The sequence below is a fragment of the Diceros bicornis genome, chromosome X, assembly GCF_020826845.1.
Source record: "Diceros bicornis minor isolate mBicDic1 chromosome X, mDicBic1.mat.cur, whole genome shotgun sequence".
Classification (NCBI taxonomy): domain Eukaryota; kingdom Metazoa; phylum Chordata; class Mammalia; order Perissodactyla; family Rhinocerotidae; genus Diceros; species Diceros bicornis.
The window spans coordinates 13,712,098-13,727,096 of record NC_080781.1 but is presented as its reverse complement, the minus strand read 5'-3'; the positions used below and the strand labels follow the sequence as shown (position 1 = coordinate 13,727,096).

The following is a 14,999-nucleotide window of genomic DNA, read 5'->3' as shown; positions in this document are numbered from 1 at the left end:
GTTCCAGGAACCTTACTGATTCCAGTAGACAGTAGAACTCCTCCCAGACTATGAGCCCCTCAAAGACAGGAATCCCGTCTAATTTTCGTCCCCTCCTGGGCAGTCCTGCAGTTCCCGGGGCGCAGCAGGGGATCCACAAACGTTTGTGACAGAGTGAAGTTCTTTACAGCTGTGAGAACTGGACAGGAGGCCCCAGGCAAGGGGCTCGGCTTGCCGAGGGGCTGGAGCTCGCCGGGAACGCGGCGTTCACTCGCGTCCCCGAAGTGCCTCTGCTAAGTGAGCCACGGAGGGGAGGAGCAGTCCCCGGGCTGAGCGAGGCCTGGGGCCAAGTGCGTCCAGGGCGGAGGGTGACGGGAAGCTGTGCCGGAGGAGTCACTTTTGAGACGCTTGTTTTGGAGCATTGCACAAACACGGGTGCAAACCCCAAGTTCACCAGCGTGAGTCAGCGGGACCCGCAGGGCAGGAGAGGGAAAGGTGGGCGAGGAGGGCGCCGCGCACCCCGAGGCCCGCCCGGGCGGCGGGGAGAACCGGGTGGTGACTCGGGACACCCCTAGCGGCGGCCCCTTCCCCAGCCCGACAGGTGAGGGCGGGCTGGCCGCGGGTCGGAGTCTGGCGTCCCCATCGGCCACCCTCCCGGCGCCACCGCCACCGCGCAGGTAACTCCCCGGGCCTCGCCGGGACCCCCAGGGCCTCCGCGCCAGGGTCCCCCCGCGTCCCCAGGGCCCCGCACCCCTGCCTGCACCCCCTGCCCCGGCGCGCACGTGTGGCCGGGCGCCTTTGTCCCCTCCCCGATGGCGCCCGCGCGGTGTCCGAGAGGGACCGGGCGTCGGGCGCTGCCCCGCACCCCGCGCACGCAGATTGCGGGCGGGCGGACGGGCGGGGCGCGGGGGCCGGGGCCGCTCTGCCGGGCCCAGTGCCCGGTGCCCAGTGCCGTCGGAGCCCGTCCTGCGGCGGCCCGCGGCCCGTGGTCGGGAGCGTCGCGTCCCCCGGGGGCGCTTCTCCCCGCCCCCCGCCGCGCCCCCGGCCCCATTTCCCCCTGGCCTCGGGAGCCGCAGAGCCCCGAGATGGCGTTGGCGGAAGTGCAGCCCCGAGCCTAGTGAAATCGCCTTTCTGTCCCCTGCCCCGCCCAGTGCACCCGTTCAACAACGACCCTCGCATTTCCTCCATAATAGCTCGTTAGGGCGCCCGGTGCCTAACTAAGCTGCTGCTACAAAATAGCTTTTTCTTTGTAATAATTTTTACAAATTCCATGTGTAATTAACATACAATAAAATCCCCGAATTGTAAGTGTGCAGATCGAGGATTTGACAAATTATACACCCGTGTTAACCACTACCCCAACGCAGACGTAAACCGTTTCCTTTACTCCACAAAGTTCCCTCGTGGCCTTTTCCAGTCAATCCACACCCCGCCATTCCCTTGATTTCTATCATAGTTTAGTTTTGCCTGTTCTAGAACTTCATAAAATGGGATCATTCAGTAAGTACTCTTTTCGTTTTTGACTAACATTACTTTTTAAATGGCCGTCTTTGAGAAGGTGTTTCTTGGTGCTTCCGATGTTTTTAGTTGTTCTAGGCCTGCACTGTCCAGTGTGGGAGCCACTCACCACATGTGGCTCTTGAGCACTGAAAATGTTGTGTTTCTGAATTGAGATGTGCTGTTAAGTAGACACACCTAATTTCGGAAGACTTAGTAAAAAAAAAAGGGGAGGGGCATGTAAAATATCTCACTAATAAATTCTCATATTGATTATGTGTTAAAATGATGGTATTTTGGATACATAGGGTTAAATAAGATATTATTAACTGCATCTGTTTCTTTTTACTTTTTAAATATGGCTACTAGAAAATTAACAATTACACAGGTGTAATGATTTTATTGGACAGCAGACAGAACAGCCCTACACATTCCTATTTTACAGACAATTGGTTCTGCTCACTGCATGTAAGAGTAAATGAAAACTTCAGTCTTGACACAGGAGAAAACATCCCAATTCAAGGAAGTGGCTTGAAGAGCCTACCTTTTCCTGTAGTTTTAAAACGTTGCTTCAAACTTACTTGTTTGCTTAAAAGAGGTAAAAAAAGAGTAGGTATCTCTTTGGTATTCAGTGATATTTTCAAGAAGGACTTTGTAAAATATCTAATGTGCTTAAAAAGGTATCTTATGCTTTTGAAAATATAGAAAACTAATAATTCCCTAAACCCAACCACATAAATATATTAAAATTTAGCATTTTGGTGTACTTTTGACCAGTCTTAATTAAAAAAAAAACATAGTTGAGATAATATTATATTCAATTTTATATCGTGCTCTGTTCATGTAACACAAGCATATCTTATATGAAAACTTCTTAGGGTTTTTGATAACCACATAATGTGACTTCACGTGAATATACTCCAGTTTTCTATGGCATTTTTCAATTTTGCTAACTTTTAAAATGGGAAGTCATTTTAATAGCGCGATAGTGCCAGAGTAAGGTACAATTACAGCGCTGCTTATTTGCCCCTTAATCCCACAGGAAAGGTGAAATCTAGGAGAGCAGGGACCTTGACTTTTTGTTCACCCTCATGTCCCCAGGACCTGGGAACACGTCAAGCATATAATAAACGTTCAATAAACATTTGTGAACTGATTGAATCAGTGAGTAGATGGTTCTGAAAAATGATAACAAATAACTTTCATCTAGCGCTTGGGCACTCTCTTTGTCAATGCCCACACACCTCTGTAAAGCAGGCACTGTTGTTATCTCTATGTACTGCATAGGCAGAGACAACTGAGATCTAGAAAAGTTGAAGAAGTTGCCCAGAGTCATAGCTGTAAATGACAGAGTCAGCATTTGAACCCAGGCTGTCTGACTCCAGAGGAGGGGCACTTATCAAAATAGAAGAAATCAACAGTGGGATGGGTAAGGGATCAAAAGTGAGCTGTGAAGAAATTACCACTATAAGGACTACCTGGGCCAGTAGGAGTGGAAAGAGATGAATATTCGAAAACATTTTGGATCTATGGGAGGAGCACCATGGGTTTCGACTGAGAATCTTTTAGGCTAAATCTAGCTCAGGGGAGTGGATGGCCAGGTGGGTAGTGAGAGGAACAAGGGCATTGAATGTGATCAACTGTAGTGTGTAGAGAAAGGCAGGCCCAGGGACTTAGGGAAGCCATTTGGGATGGGACATGTATACTTTGAATGGGTTCAGTTTACTCGCCCTGACCATGGTAAGATAGTTTAAATTGAACTCACAGCTCTAAAGTGAAATAACTTTACACCTTTAAGTTCAAATCGTTTCTTTGAAAGTAGAGGAAACTACAAAATCAGAGCAAGCATTGCTTTGACGAGGACAGACAAATAAGATAAATGGGTAGCTGAAATCGTTCCTACCTGATTGCATTTGTGCTTAATTTCCAGGTATTTTAAAAAATTTTGGAATAACAATAGAAAGTGGGATTTACAGTTATTAGCTTATGTTAGTTACTCTCTTTTTTTGCAATTGTAATTTTACGTTAGTGGTCTTACTCAGTTTTCCATTTGCCTGCCACGACTACACAAATATTACTGTTAAGGCCTGTTTTCATGTGCATGGAAGGCTCCTATACATGCTCAAGGGGAAAACAATAGTACTCAAAATAAAGAAGACCAAGTAGCTATTGGGCTTCCTGTCTGCCTCTAAAACAAAAGGGTTTGAAAAAGTCAAAATTTCCATATGACATAATATTTTCTTTTCTTTTTTTTCCTGCTTGGATATTCCTGCTTGGTAAAACTGATGAGTAATGAAACAGATTCAGTGTTCAGCGTGCTTAGTTAAGGAGGATACATTTATTATTGTTAATAGTGATGTTAATAGGTAACTTTTAGTTCTTACTATATGTTAATATAGGAGTCGATTTTAATCCCCTCTATACCAGACATCAGCAAACGTTTTCAGTAAAAGGCCAGATAGTAAATATTTCCGGCTTTGCAGGCCAGAAAGTCTCTGTTGTCACAGCTATTCAATTCTGACATTGTAGCCAAAAAGTGGCCAGGGACAATATGCTAATGAATGGGCATGGCTGTGTGCCAATAAAACTTGATTTATGGACACTGAAGTTTGAGTTTCATACAATTTTAATGTGTCATGACATATTCTTCTTTTGATCTTTTTAAAATCATTTAAAATGTAAAAAACATTCTTAGCTTGGGACCATACAAAATCAGACAGTGGGCCAGATGTGACCTGTGGGCCCTGGTTTGCTGACCTCTGGTCTATACCTTAGCTCATTTAATCCTCACAAGCACCTATGAGATTTTTTTTTTTTTATGGTGGCATATTTGAATATTGATTTTTAAAAAAAAAAGACTTTACTTTTTAGAGCGATTTTAGGTTCACAGCAAAACTGAGCAGAAATTACTGAGTTCCCATATACTCCGTGCCCCCACACGCACAGCCTTTCCCACTATCAATACTCAGAACCAGAGTGGTACATTTGTTACAACTGATGAATCTGCATCGACACATTGTTATCATCCAAAGTCATAGGTTACATTAGAGTTTGCTCTTGGTGTTGTATGTTCTATGGGTTTGGACAAATGTATATTGACATGTATCCACCATTATAGTATCATACAGAGTAGTTTCCCTGCCCTAAAAATCCTCTGTGCTCTGCCTATTTGTCCCTCCCTTCCCCCGAACCCCTGGCAATCACTCATCCTCTTACTGTCTCCATAGTTTTGCCTTTTCCAGAATGTCACATAGTTGGAGTCATGCAGTATGCAGTCTTTTCAGACTGGCTTCTTTCACTTAGTAACACACATTTAAGGTTCCTCCATGTCTTTTCATAGCTTGATAGCTCATTGCTTTTTAGTGCTGAATAATATTCCAAGGGACTGGTATTTTTTATTCCATTTCACAGATGAAGGAACAGGCACAGAAAGGATTAATAACTTGCCCAGGTACAGCTCGTACAGATCTGTCTGATTCTAGAGACTGATCTCTTAAATATTATACCATGCCTCTGAATCCCAGAGAAATTTGTTTTCTCAGGATAAAGTCTGTCACATGACAGAGTCGAGGTCAATGGAAAATCAGGGTAATGGAGCCTGCCACTTTGCTTGTAGAAAGCAGCCACAGCTTCCTACATCTCAACAAATTAAAAACCTAGAAGATAAGACTTTGTTTCAAAAGTTTCAAATATTTAGTTTAGATAGAAAAATGCTGTGTGCTTTTGAAATTCTGGTTTAACACACTCTCTGCTTTACTGGTTTGAGAAAATGTTTCTCTTCCGTGACCCTTCATTTTATTACCTTTCAGATTATATCTGGGTGCTGGCACCCAGCCACTCCTCTGCCAATGAAGTACATCCTGGTCACTGGTGGGGTCATCTCTGGTATTGGTAAAGGGATCATTGCAAGTAGCATTGGGATGATTCTAAAATCCTGTGGGCTCCGAGTTACTGCCATCAAAATCGACCCCTATATTAACATCGACGCGGGCACTTTTTCACCTTATGAGCACGGTATGAAAGAGAACCACTTCCCCCTTATAAAGCACTGGGTTAAATTGCCATTCTTTCTGATATTTTGGGTGATTTCTTGAGGATAGAGTTCCAGAAGTAGAGTCGCTGGATCCTACTGTTATGAATATGTGAATGTTCTCATGGTCATTGTTACATTTTTTCAGATTGCTGGTGACATTCCATGTTAGTCCAGCTTTTTGGAAAACAGTGTGTGAGGATACCATTTTCATTGTACCTTTTGCAGTATGGATTATATTTTGTTTTATTGTATCATAAAGGTAATATATTTCTCTTAACCTTTCATTGTTAAGAGAAAAATTCAGACAATATAGAATATATTGACGATTATATTGGCAATATAAAAGGCATGAAGAAAATAAAAATCATCCATTTCCCACTGCTTGAAGTAACTATTATTAATGTTGACATTTTGATATATATACTAATTATTTTAAAAGGCATTAGCCCTTACATACTTTCTCTTGAAGCTTTTTACGTACAAGCAGGAAAGTGTATAAATCATAAGTGTACCGCTTGATGAAATGAGCATACTGTGTAACCAGCCCCCAGATCAAAAAACAGAAACCCTCCCATGTCCCTTCCAATCTATCCCCACCTGAAACCACCAGGATAACTGCTATCCTGTCCTCTAACACCACGGATTAGTTTTGCTTGTTTTAGAACTTTCAGTGAATTGAATCTTACAGTCACCTTATTTTTTAATCTAATTTTTAAAACTTAACATATTTGGATATTTTTATATATTTTATACTCTTAAAGGCTGCACAGAATCTGAACAATAATAAGACAATTTCCAATGGATTGATATTATAAACAATACTGTGATGGAAATCTTTAGAATTTATTTTTTTTAACATAAATGGCTAGGTACAGAATTTCTGATTTGATGGGTAGGTATGTTTTTCAGGCTTTTGAACACATAATGCATATTGCCAAAGTTTTTTAGGTTCACAATACCTTACCTACAGCTCTGAAATCCAAAAAGTTCTGAAAATCTAAAATTCTTCATGAGTTTGTGGCTGTTTATAGTCTTTTTTCCAAAAGCTTTGAGAATTGAAAAATCTTCATAAAGCTGTGCCTATTTCTAGTCTTTATTCCACTAGGAATGTGTTTGATTGTGAGTTGCTTTCGGGGTGTTTTCTAATATATGGAAAGTGTTCTATATTACCTTTCTATGATTGGAAAAATTCCAAATTCCAATTTCCTTCTTGTCTCCAAGAATTTTCTGATAAGGCTTGTGGATCTGCAGCAATTTATATCCGCATCAAGAGTGTATACGAAGGTCTGTTTCTTTATACCCTTGCTGAATATTATTCTTTTTAACTTTACTAACCTGACAGTAAGCCAAAAAACGCAAAAAAAAAAGGGTATTTCATTGTTTTCATTTAGATTTGATTTTTGTTTTGTCTGTGGAATGACTTATTCATGTCCGTTGCAGATTGTATTTTGTTTGAAACTATTACCCAACTTCCTTCTGTGGAGTAAATTTCCCCGCCCCGTTGACTTTAGACTTCAGCCACGTGGGTGGTTAACCAGTCCTGGTTTGTTTGGAACTTTCCTGGTTTGGAAACTGAAAGTCCCACATCCTGGGAACCCTATTAGTCCTGGGCAGACCGGAGAGGTTGGTCACATTTTTTGGCCATGTGATTTGTTTTGCCCTATGGGATATTAGTGAATATGATATATGCCTTGTTGAAACAGAAATTTTCAATGCTGCCTGACCCACAGCCCCCACGTAACATGAGTGAGAAATCAATAAATGTTTTGTAAGCCGCTGAGATTTTAAGGTTGTTTGGTATGCAGCAAAATTGACTAATGCCGTGTATTATGGCAATTTTCCTTTGAATTATTTTCTTATGATTTTAAAGAGTACTTTATGTAAAGTATATTAACCTACATTTATGACATGTATATATTTTTACTCTGAAATATGTCAATACTACCTCTGTTAGTTGCTGATGAATTTCAATTTACCATTTATGTGATTAAATGTGTCAACTGTTTCCTGTATGGTTTCTGCCTTTGATGTCACCTTTAGGCTTCTCTGCCCCAGGAATATTTAAATAGTCACCTGTATTTTCTTCTAGCACTTTTATAGTTCCCTTTGATTTTACTTTAAAATTGTTAACACATCTGGAATTGAATTTGGTGGGAGGTGAAGATGTAACATAATTTTTTTCTCTAAATTTTTTTCTGATTAGCCAGCTCTTCCTAATGTCATTTATCAAAGAGTTCATCCTTTCTCTACTGACTTGAAATACACCTTTTACATGAGAACATGATGTAATCCATGCAGAAATAGAAGTATAATGATGTACACCTGAAATTTATACAATGTTATAATCCAATGTTACCACAATAAACAAAAATTAAAAAAAAAAAAGAAATACCACCTTTTATTATATGCTAAATTTCTGTCTGTAATTAGGTCTGTCTTTGTGCTCTGCTCTGTTCTGGATCTCTCTGTTTATTCCTGCCTACCATTTTAATAGCTGCAACTTTTTATTATCAAGTAGGACAGGACTGTCCTCATTATTCCTTTTCTTCTTTTTTTTTAACTTCAAAATGTTCGTCATCTTCAAGATTAACTTAAGAATCATTTTGTCAACCTTTACAAGAAATCAAATTGGAGTTTATTATTTGTTTTGGGGGGGAAGATTGGCCCTGCACTAACATCTGTTGCCAATCTTCCTCTTTTTCTTTCTTTTTTTTTTCTCCCCAAAGCCCCAGTACATAGTTGTATATCATAGCTGTAGAGTTGTAGCTCTTCTATGTGAGACACTGCCTTAGCATGGCTTGATGAGCAGTGAGTGGGTCCGTGCTCAGGATCTGAACCAGCAAACCCCGGGCTGCCTCAGTGGAATGTGTGAACTTAACCGCTACGCCACCAGGCCGGCCCCCAAATTGGAGTTTTTGATAGAAATTGCTTTAAATTTATGAATTAATTTGGGGAAGAATTAAACTCTGAAAATATTAACTGGTCCATTCAGGAACTTTATAAGTGGCTTTCATTTTATTCATACCTTCTTTATGTCTCTGAAGTAAGGTTTTTAAATTTTCTTCATATAGATCCTACACATCTCTTTGAAGTTTATTTCTGAGTATTTTATCTACTTTGATTTATGATGATATCCTTGATTTTTTTTTTTTTGAGGAAGATCAGCCCTGAGTTAACATCCATGCTAATCCTCCTCTTTTTGCTGAGGAAGACCAGCTCTGAGCTAACATCTATTGCCAATCCTCCTCCTTTTTTTTCCCCAAAGCCCCAGTAGATAGTTGTATGTCATAGTTGCACATCCTTCTAGTTGCTGTATGTGGGACACGGCCTCAGCACGGCCAGAGAAGCGGTGCGTTGGTGTGCGCCCGGGATCCGAACCCAGGCCGCCAGTATCGGAGCGCTCACACTTAACTGCTAAGCCAAGGGGCCGGCCCCTTAAATTTTTTGAAGTCATGTATTAAATTCCTTTATGTAATAGGGACCTTTTTGGATATTTTGGTTTTGTGTGTTGATGTTACCTTATTCCATATTTATATATATACGTACATGTATTTCAACCTTCATTTAGTCACTGTTATTTGTTATAAGGGTCTTTATTTTTATTTATTTTTTTTTGTATTTTGTTTTGGTAATCACATCTTTTTTTCTTCCAAATTAACTTTAGTGTCACTGTCAGGTTAAAAAAAAATCTGTTGGAATTTTTATTATGATTACATTAAATCTAAAAAACTATTTTTGAAGACATCTACAGTTTTTCTTTCTCTTCTAGGAACATAATGGGTACATACTTTTAAAATTTAGGAATTTAAATTTCAAGACCTTTGCCATATAGCTGAAGTATTGGCAAACTGGATTTGGCCTGAATTAACTAAAGAGATTTCAGAGATCATCCCTTATTTGTCAGAAATTAAGATGATCAAAGTAAAAAGACTTTTCCGTAGGTTGGTGATTCCCAATTAACATGAGAAAGTGTAATTTGAACTGGAAGTACAAAAATATTGCAATTTCATCAATTTGCTCCTTTGTCCTTAAGGTTAGAGACCTTCTTGACCGCACTTAGCTACCTTATAAGGGAGACATAAATGAGGACATAAAAGGTTTCTGATTAGGTTTGTAAGCTAGTCAAACTTTTTGGTATGAACATCTCACAATAAGAGTAAATGATAGAATTTTCTTAATCAGGGAGAAGTTCAATTCTTACAAGGTGGCTTTAGAACGTTGGACTTCCAATTGATGCCCTCAAGCGAGACTGGAGACCCAGACACATGTCAATAGTCAACGCAAGTGCTCCTCATGTGATTAAGTCTTCATCTAGGTCCTTTTTCACGGTGCTGTTGTGTTATTGCACACACTGTCTTTTCTTGCCTCACTCTTGCCAAGTTGCCCTGTGTGCTAGCTGGGGCCCTGCTTTTCATTTACTGTCTGTTTAATTGTGGCTTTAACCAAGATGAAAATCAATTAAAACTTTCTTATGCCAATTCCGGAGTCCAGGATGCTGATCCTTTGGAGTAAATTGCTATTTATTTTTAAAATTGCCGTTTTTAAAGTCCCTTTTTTAAAATGTGATATATGATGAATTTGGAAAAGCTAAATCTTGAAGACGGAATTTCAGTAAGCATTTAAAAAATACCATAGTAGGATACCAGAAGTTTTCTGATGCATTTTCATGGCTAGAATTGAATTGTTAAATTTTCCCATCAAAATAAGGAAATGGTGATAGAACATGGCTTATAAATAAGTCTTTTACCAGCTCTTTAATATAACATGCTCATCTTTGATAAACAATCTACCGGAAGCAAATTTGTGATTTTTACATTGCCTTTTTATCCTAGGTGAAGTGTTTGTCTTAAACGACGGTGGAGAAGTTGATTTAGATCTTGGAAATTATGAACGATTCTTGGATATTAATCTTTATAAAGACAACAACATCACCACTGGGAAGATCTATCAGCATGTGATCAATAAAGAGAGGCGTGGCGATTACCTGGGGAAAACAGTACAAGGTATTATATTCCACAAACATTAGGGAGCCCTGTGTGCTGAGCATCCACACCCTGCTCAACATAGATGTGAACTTCAGGAGGTTCCTGAGCTCTGCAAGTTTTAATCCTTTCAGATCCTTGAGTTCTTTTCCTTTTCCTTTTCCTCAAAGGTGTCAAGTTCATCCTCCATGTTTCTGATTGTATTTTCATCAGTCTTTTTTTTACTAATGTCATTGTTTCCCTTAGTCTATATATTTGTTCTTCTCTCTCTTCAGTTTTTATTTATCAAATCCGTGGAGAACCATTTATTCATCATTTTTACCTGATTGGGGTGCAGATTGGTTTGGGTTTGCCTGTTCTTTGTTTAATTATTTCTTTTTTTAAATAATTTTATTTATTTTATTTTTTCCCCCAGAGCCCCAGTAGATAGTTGTACATCATAGTTTCACATCCTCCTAGTTGCTGTACGTGGGATGAGGCCCCAGCATCGCGGGAGAAGCGGTGCGTCAGTGGGCGCCCGGATCCGAACCGGGCTGCCTGCAGCGGAGCGCGCGCACTTAACTGCTAAGCCAAGGGGCTGGCCCTAATATTTCTTTTTCTACTTTTTTCTTGTATCTTTGCATGGATAAGGATTACTCCCCTTTGAAGAAGGACAGAGTTGGGGAGGGACTGAGGGATTGAACTGGAGTGGCAGGCAGCATGCTCTGACACTTTTTTCGCCAACCTTTTCCCGGGGGTTATGATTCTCTTTTGTCTTAGACGGGGGACCGTCGTCGTCCCCCGCCCCCCATCCCTCTGAAGTCTTGTATTCATATGTTCCTACATGGTAGGGTAAAGGTAATAATTTCCCATCCCCTTTAAATCACGTTCATGTTGGAACTAGCTGAGAAGTAGACATAGGATTCGGACAGATGGAGACGGAAAGATCAGCTAAGTTATTGCTGAAATTGAACGGTGTGGCTTAGATCTCGGCTACAACTGTGCTTTCTAATAGTTTTCCCCCAAGTGTAGGTTTTGGGAAGACCCGCGGGAGGAGAGTTGCTGCCTCACACCTGCCACATCCCAACGTTGGAGAGAGGGCAAAGCCGCAGACCTGGGCCCTGACCCCTGATCCTTGCTCTGCCCACGTGGAGTCAGAGCCCAGCTAATCCCACCATCCTGGAAAGGGGCCGGGCTGGGCATGCGCGGGGTGGCCTTCCAAATGCATCAATCAGAGACGACTTCCTCCCGCCTCGAGGGAGCGGCAGGTGCAAGGCAGAGCAGGGGACAGATGCTTCTTTGCCTCAGCTTCCCGGAGGCCAGTGTTCCTGCTTCGTGTGTCACATTAGGTTAGTTGGCTGTACCCAGTTGCCACACACCTGCAAGGATGTCACCTTTTTGTCTTTTCATCTGAGATCAGCAGCTGCAGGCCTGCTCACCACCCAAGGGACCCCTGGGCCTCATGTGCTTGCAGAGATGTCACCTTTTGGCCCTTTAGCTGACATTAGCAGCCGTAGGCCTCTGGGCAATACGAAGGCGTTGTCTACCCCCTCTGAGTGGATGCCTCCCCACTGGCTGGTGGGCTGCCCAGGGTCTGCTGGGCTGGACACTCTGCATCCTTCTTCCTCGTGGAGTCCTGCGTTCAGCACCCTCGGCAGACCTCCTTGCACAGTTTTTCGTTGTCATTGTAGGTGTTTTCTAGTTGCATTGAAGATGGCATTTCTGCTTTCTGTTTCTTGTTCTCTGTGGTTGGTCGGTTTCGAGAGAGATGGCTTAACATTAAATGACTAAACCTATGTTGCATCTATAATATTGGTTTCAGTGAGATGGATAATAACATGAGGACTGTAGCTTGTCTAATTTTCCAGGTGGTTTTCAGGTTATTTGGGAGGGCTAAAGACACTAATATATTCCTTTCTCATGACTATGACCTTGAAATATGCTTTTGTGCTAATTATTGCTTCTTTCTACAGTTGTCCCTCATATTACTGATGCTGTCCAGGAGTGGGTTATGAATCAAGCCATGGTGCCTGTGGACGGGCATAAGGAAGAGCCCCAAATATGTGTTATTGAGGCAAGCATGGAACTTTTCTTTATAGACTTACATCCTTCTGGGTTTTTAAGCATCTGATCTTCACTCATTCAACAAATATGTACAGATGGTCTCCTGTATGCTGGACACTGGGCTAGGAGGTGGGATTACAGCAGGGAACGACATAGATGGTCCCTGCCCTTGTGGTCACAGGTCAGTGGGGAAGATTGGTATTAAACAGGGTGAGTACTCCTGGGGTGGGTGTGCAGCAATCTGCATATGGAGACAGATCGGTTGCAGAATGGGTTCTAGCGAGTGCTATTTGAGAAGTATTTACAAAATGCTTTGGAAGTAGAGAGAGACTGAATTAGGGGAGTGTGGTGGTAGAGGTGATTTAGAGATGAGAATCGAGTATTAGCTGTTTAAGGAAAGAACATAGTATTGAACTTGCTACTTGTTCACGGCTTCCATTCCTCTCCAGGTGCAGAATGAGAATAACATCCATATCTTCCTTATAGAAATGTCAGTTGGCCGAATTGCCGGGCAAGACAGCAGAATAATGAATAGTTTTGTTCCTAGAGGCAGACTGCCCAAGTTCACATTTCTGCCGTGACCACCCGAGCAGTGTATAGCTCAGTGGTTAAGAGTCTGAAGCCAGACTGCTTGGGTTCATGGCCCAGCTGGGTCACTTATCAGCTGGACAACCTTGGACTAGTTTGCTTAACTTCTCTGTGCCTCAGTTTACTCATCTGCTAAATGGTGATAGTGTTTTGAGGATTAAATAAGTCAGTACACTCAGTGCTTAGAATGGTGTCAGATCTATAGTAAGTGCTCAAAAATTATTAGCCGTTATTAAGATGTCTGTGTGATTTTTGGCAAAAGGCTTACTTCTCAAAGCTTCAATGTACTCATCTATAACAATATGGTAATAATGTAATATTGTAATAATCACAAGATGATAATAACAGGGTTGTTGTGAGGATTAAGTGCGATGATAAAAAGTGCTTGGCAATATCTGGTATTTAGGAAGTGCTCTATAAATATGTTAGCTGTTATTATTGTCATCATTATCAGTGTTAACAGATGTTATGCTATCCGCAAGATCCATTTTGTTAATAGTAGAGCTGATAAACTTAGCATAAATGTGCTGTACTATCATATATTAACTTAGATTGTACTACTGTAATAGTATGGCTGATAAACTTAATATAAATGTATAATATAAGTGTGCTATACACAGTTTTCTCTCCCTTGGTATTTCTTCCTTCACAATTTACAAGGGAAGAGGGGATGCTTTCTTTATCATTTTTTTAAATTGGAGTATAACATAAGCACAGAAAAGTGCACATATCATAGATGTATAGCTTGATGAAGTTTTATAAACTGAACACACCTGCATGACTAGGCTTGCTTCCTTTAAAAAATAATTAATATCCAATACAATGACTAGTTTGCAAACAAATTGAGGCAATGATAAAGACAAATAAGTGTAAGAAAAGAGAAAGGCAGGTAAAAGATGCCAGGAAGAATCGCATCTGGTGTGAGAATGGAGATGTAACCTGGGGCAGACCTGGGCTCTACAGTGCGGGAGACTTAGACGGTCGCTCTATTTATTGATTTTCAGGTTTTAGAATCATTCCCCAAGATGCATCAGAGAAGGCTTAAAAGCAGGGATGTAAATGTCATCAGCTTTGAAAAGAGGAATCGTGAGGTGGAGGGGGTGGAGGAGCGCTGGAGGGGGAAGGAAGGAGATAAGAACCTCATTTTACACTGTGAGACATCAACAGACACTGTTAGTAGTTGGCAGGAAAAGAAGCAAAAGTATGTCACGTTAGGAAAGTAACCAACAGAACTAAGCATTGAGACTGGGATGTGGGGATGGGAGCACCAAAGAGCTGCATCCTCATCTGTCACAGCCCCAAGTCAACTTGCATTCTTTAGAGGGTGTCTGCAACGGGTAAGTCAAGAAAGAGCCCAGCTGGACGGTATTAGAAATATGGAGGTAACTACCAGAATAAACCACTAACAGAGAAGTTAAAGCGCTTGCCTTGGGGAATCTGGATGTGGGAGAGGGGAGAGCTGGGGCAGGGGACTCTGGCTTTTTATTGTAAGCTCTTCTGTACAATTTGGTTTTTAACCACGTATGTGTATTATTTTGATTAAAAAAAAAACACTTATTAATGTCAGCTTGAAGGTGCCATTTCGCAGTTTCAGTATCTTAAAGGTCAGCCCTAGGCTGATTTTCTTCAAGCCTGGCAGAGGGTAGGACAAGCCCTCATGCCTTTGGTTTACGCTGCCTATTTGTTATATAGAGTACTGCGTTGTCCAATACGGTAGCCACTCGTCACATGGGGCTGCTGAGTATGTGAAATGTGCCCCGTCCTAACTGAGATGTGCTGTGAGTTTAAAATACGCACTGGGCTTCAAAGACTTAGTATAAAACAAAAAGAATAATTTTTAAAAAAATTGGTGATATATTGAAATGATAGTATTTTGG

The 14,999-nt window shown here is 41.3% G+C and overlaps 1 protein-coding gene across 3 annotated transcripts in view; it reads left to right on the top strand.

Annotated features, from left to right (window-relative positions):
* Nucleotides 1-96: 96 nt before the first annotated feature.
* Nucleotides 97-14,999, top strand: part of CTPS2 (CTP synthase 2) — a 97,915-nt gene continuing 83,012 nt past the window's right edge. The window contains exons 1-4 of one of the 3 annotated variants that reach the window (XM_058535497.1): nt 97-437; nt 5,286-5,490; nt 10,342-10,512; nt 12,444-12,544. In XM_058535497.1, coding sequence (XP_058391480.1) covers nt 5,325-5,490; nt 10,342-10,512; nt 12,444-12,544 — 438 coding nt within the window. In that variant the 5' untranslated portion in view covers nt 97-437; nt 5,286-5,324. Of the gene's footprint in view, nt 438-520; nt 657-1,280; nt 1,480-5,285; nt 5,491-10,341; nt 10,513-12,443; nt 12,545-14,999 lie in introns of those variants that run through there. The other 2 variants (XM_058535498.1, XM_058535499.1) reach the window with 2 other exon arrangements.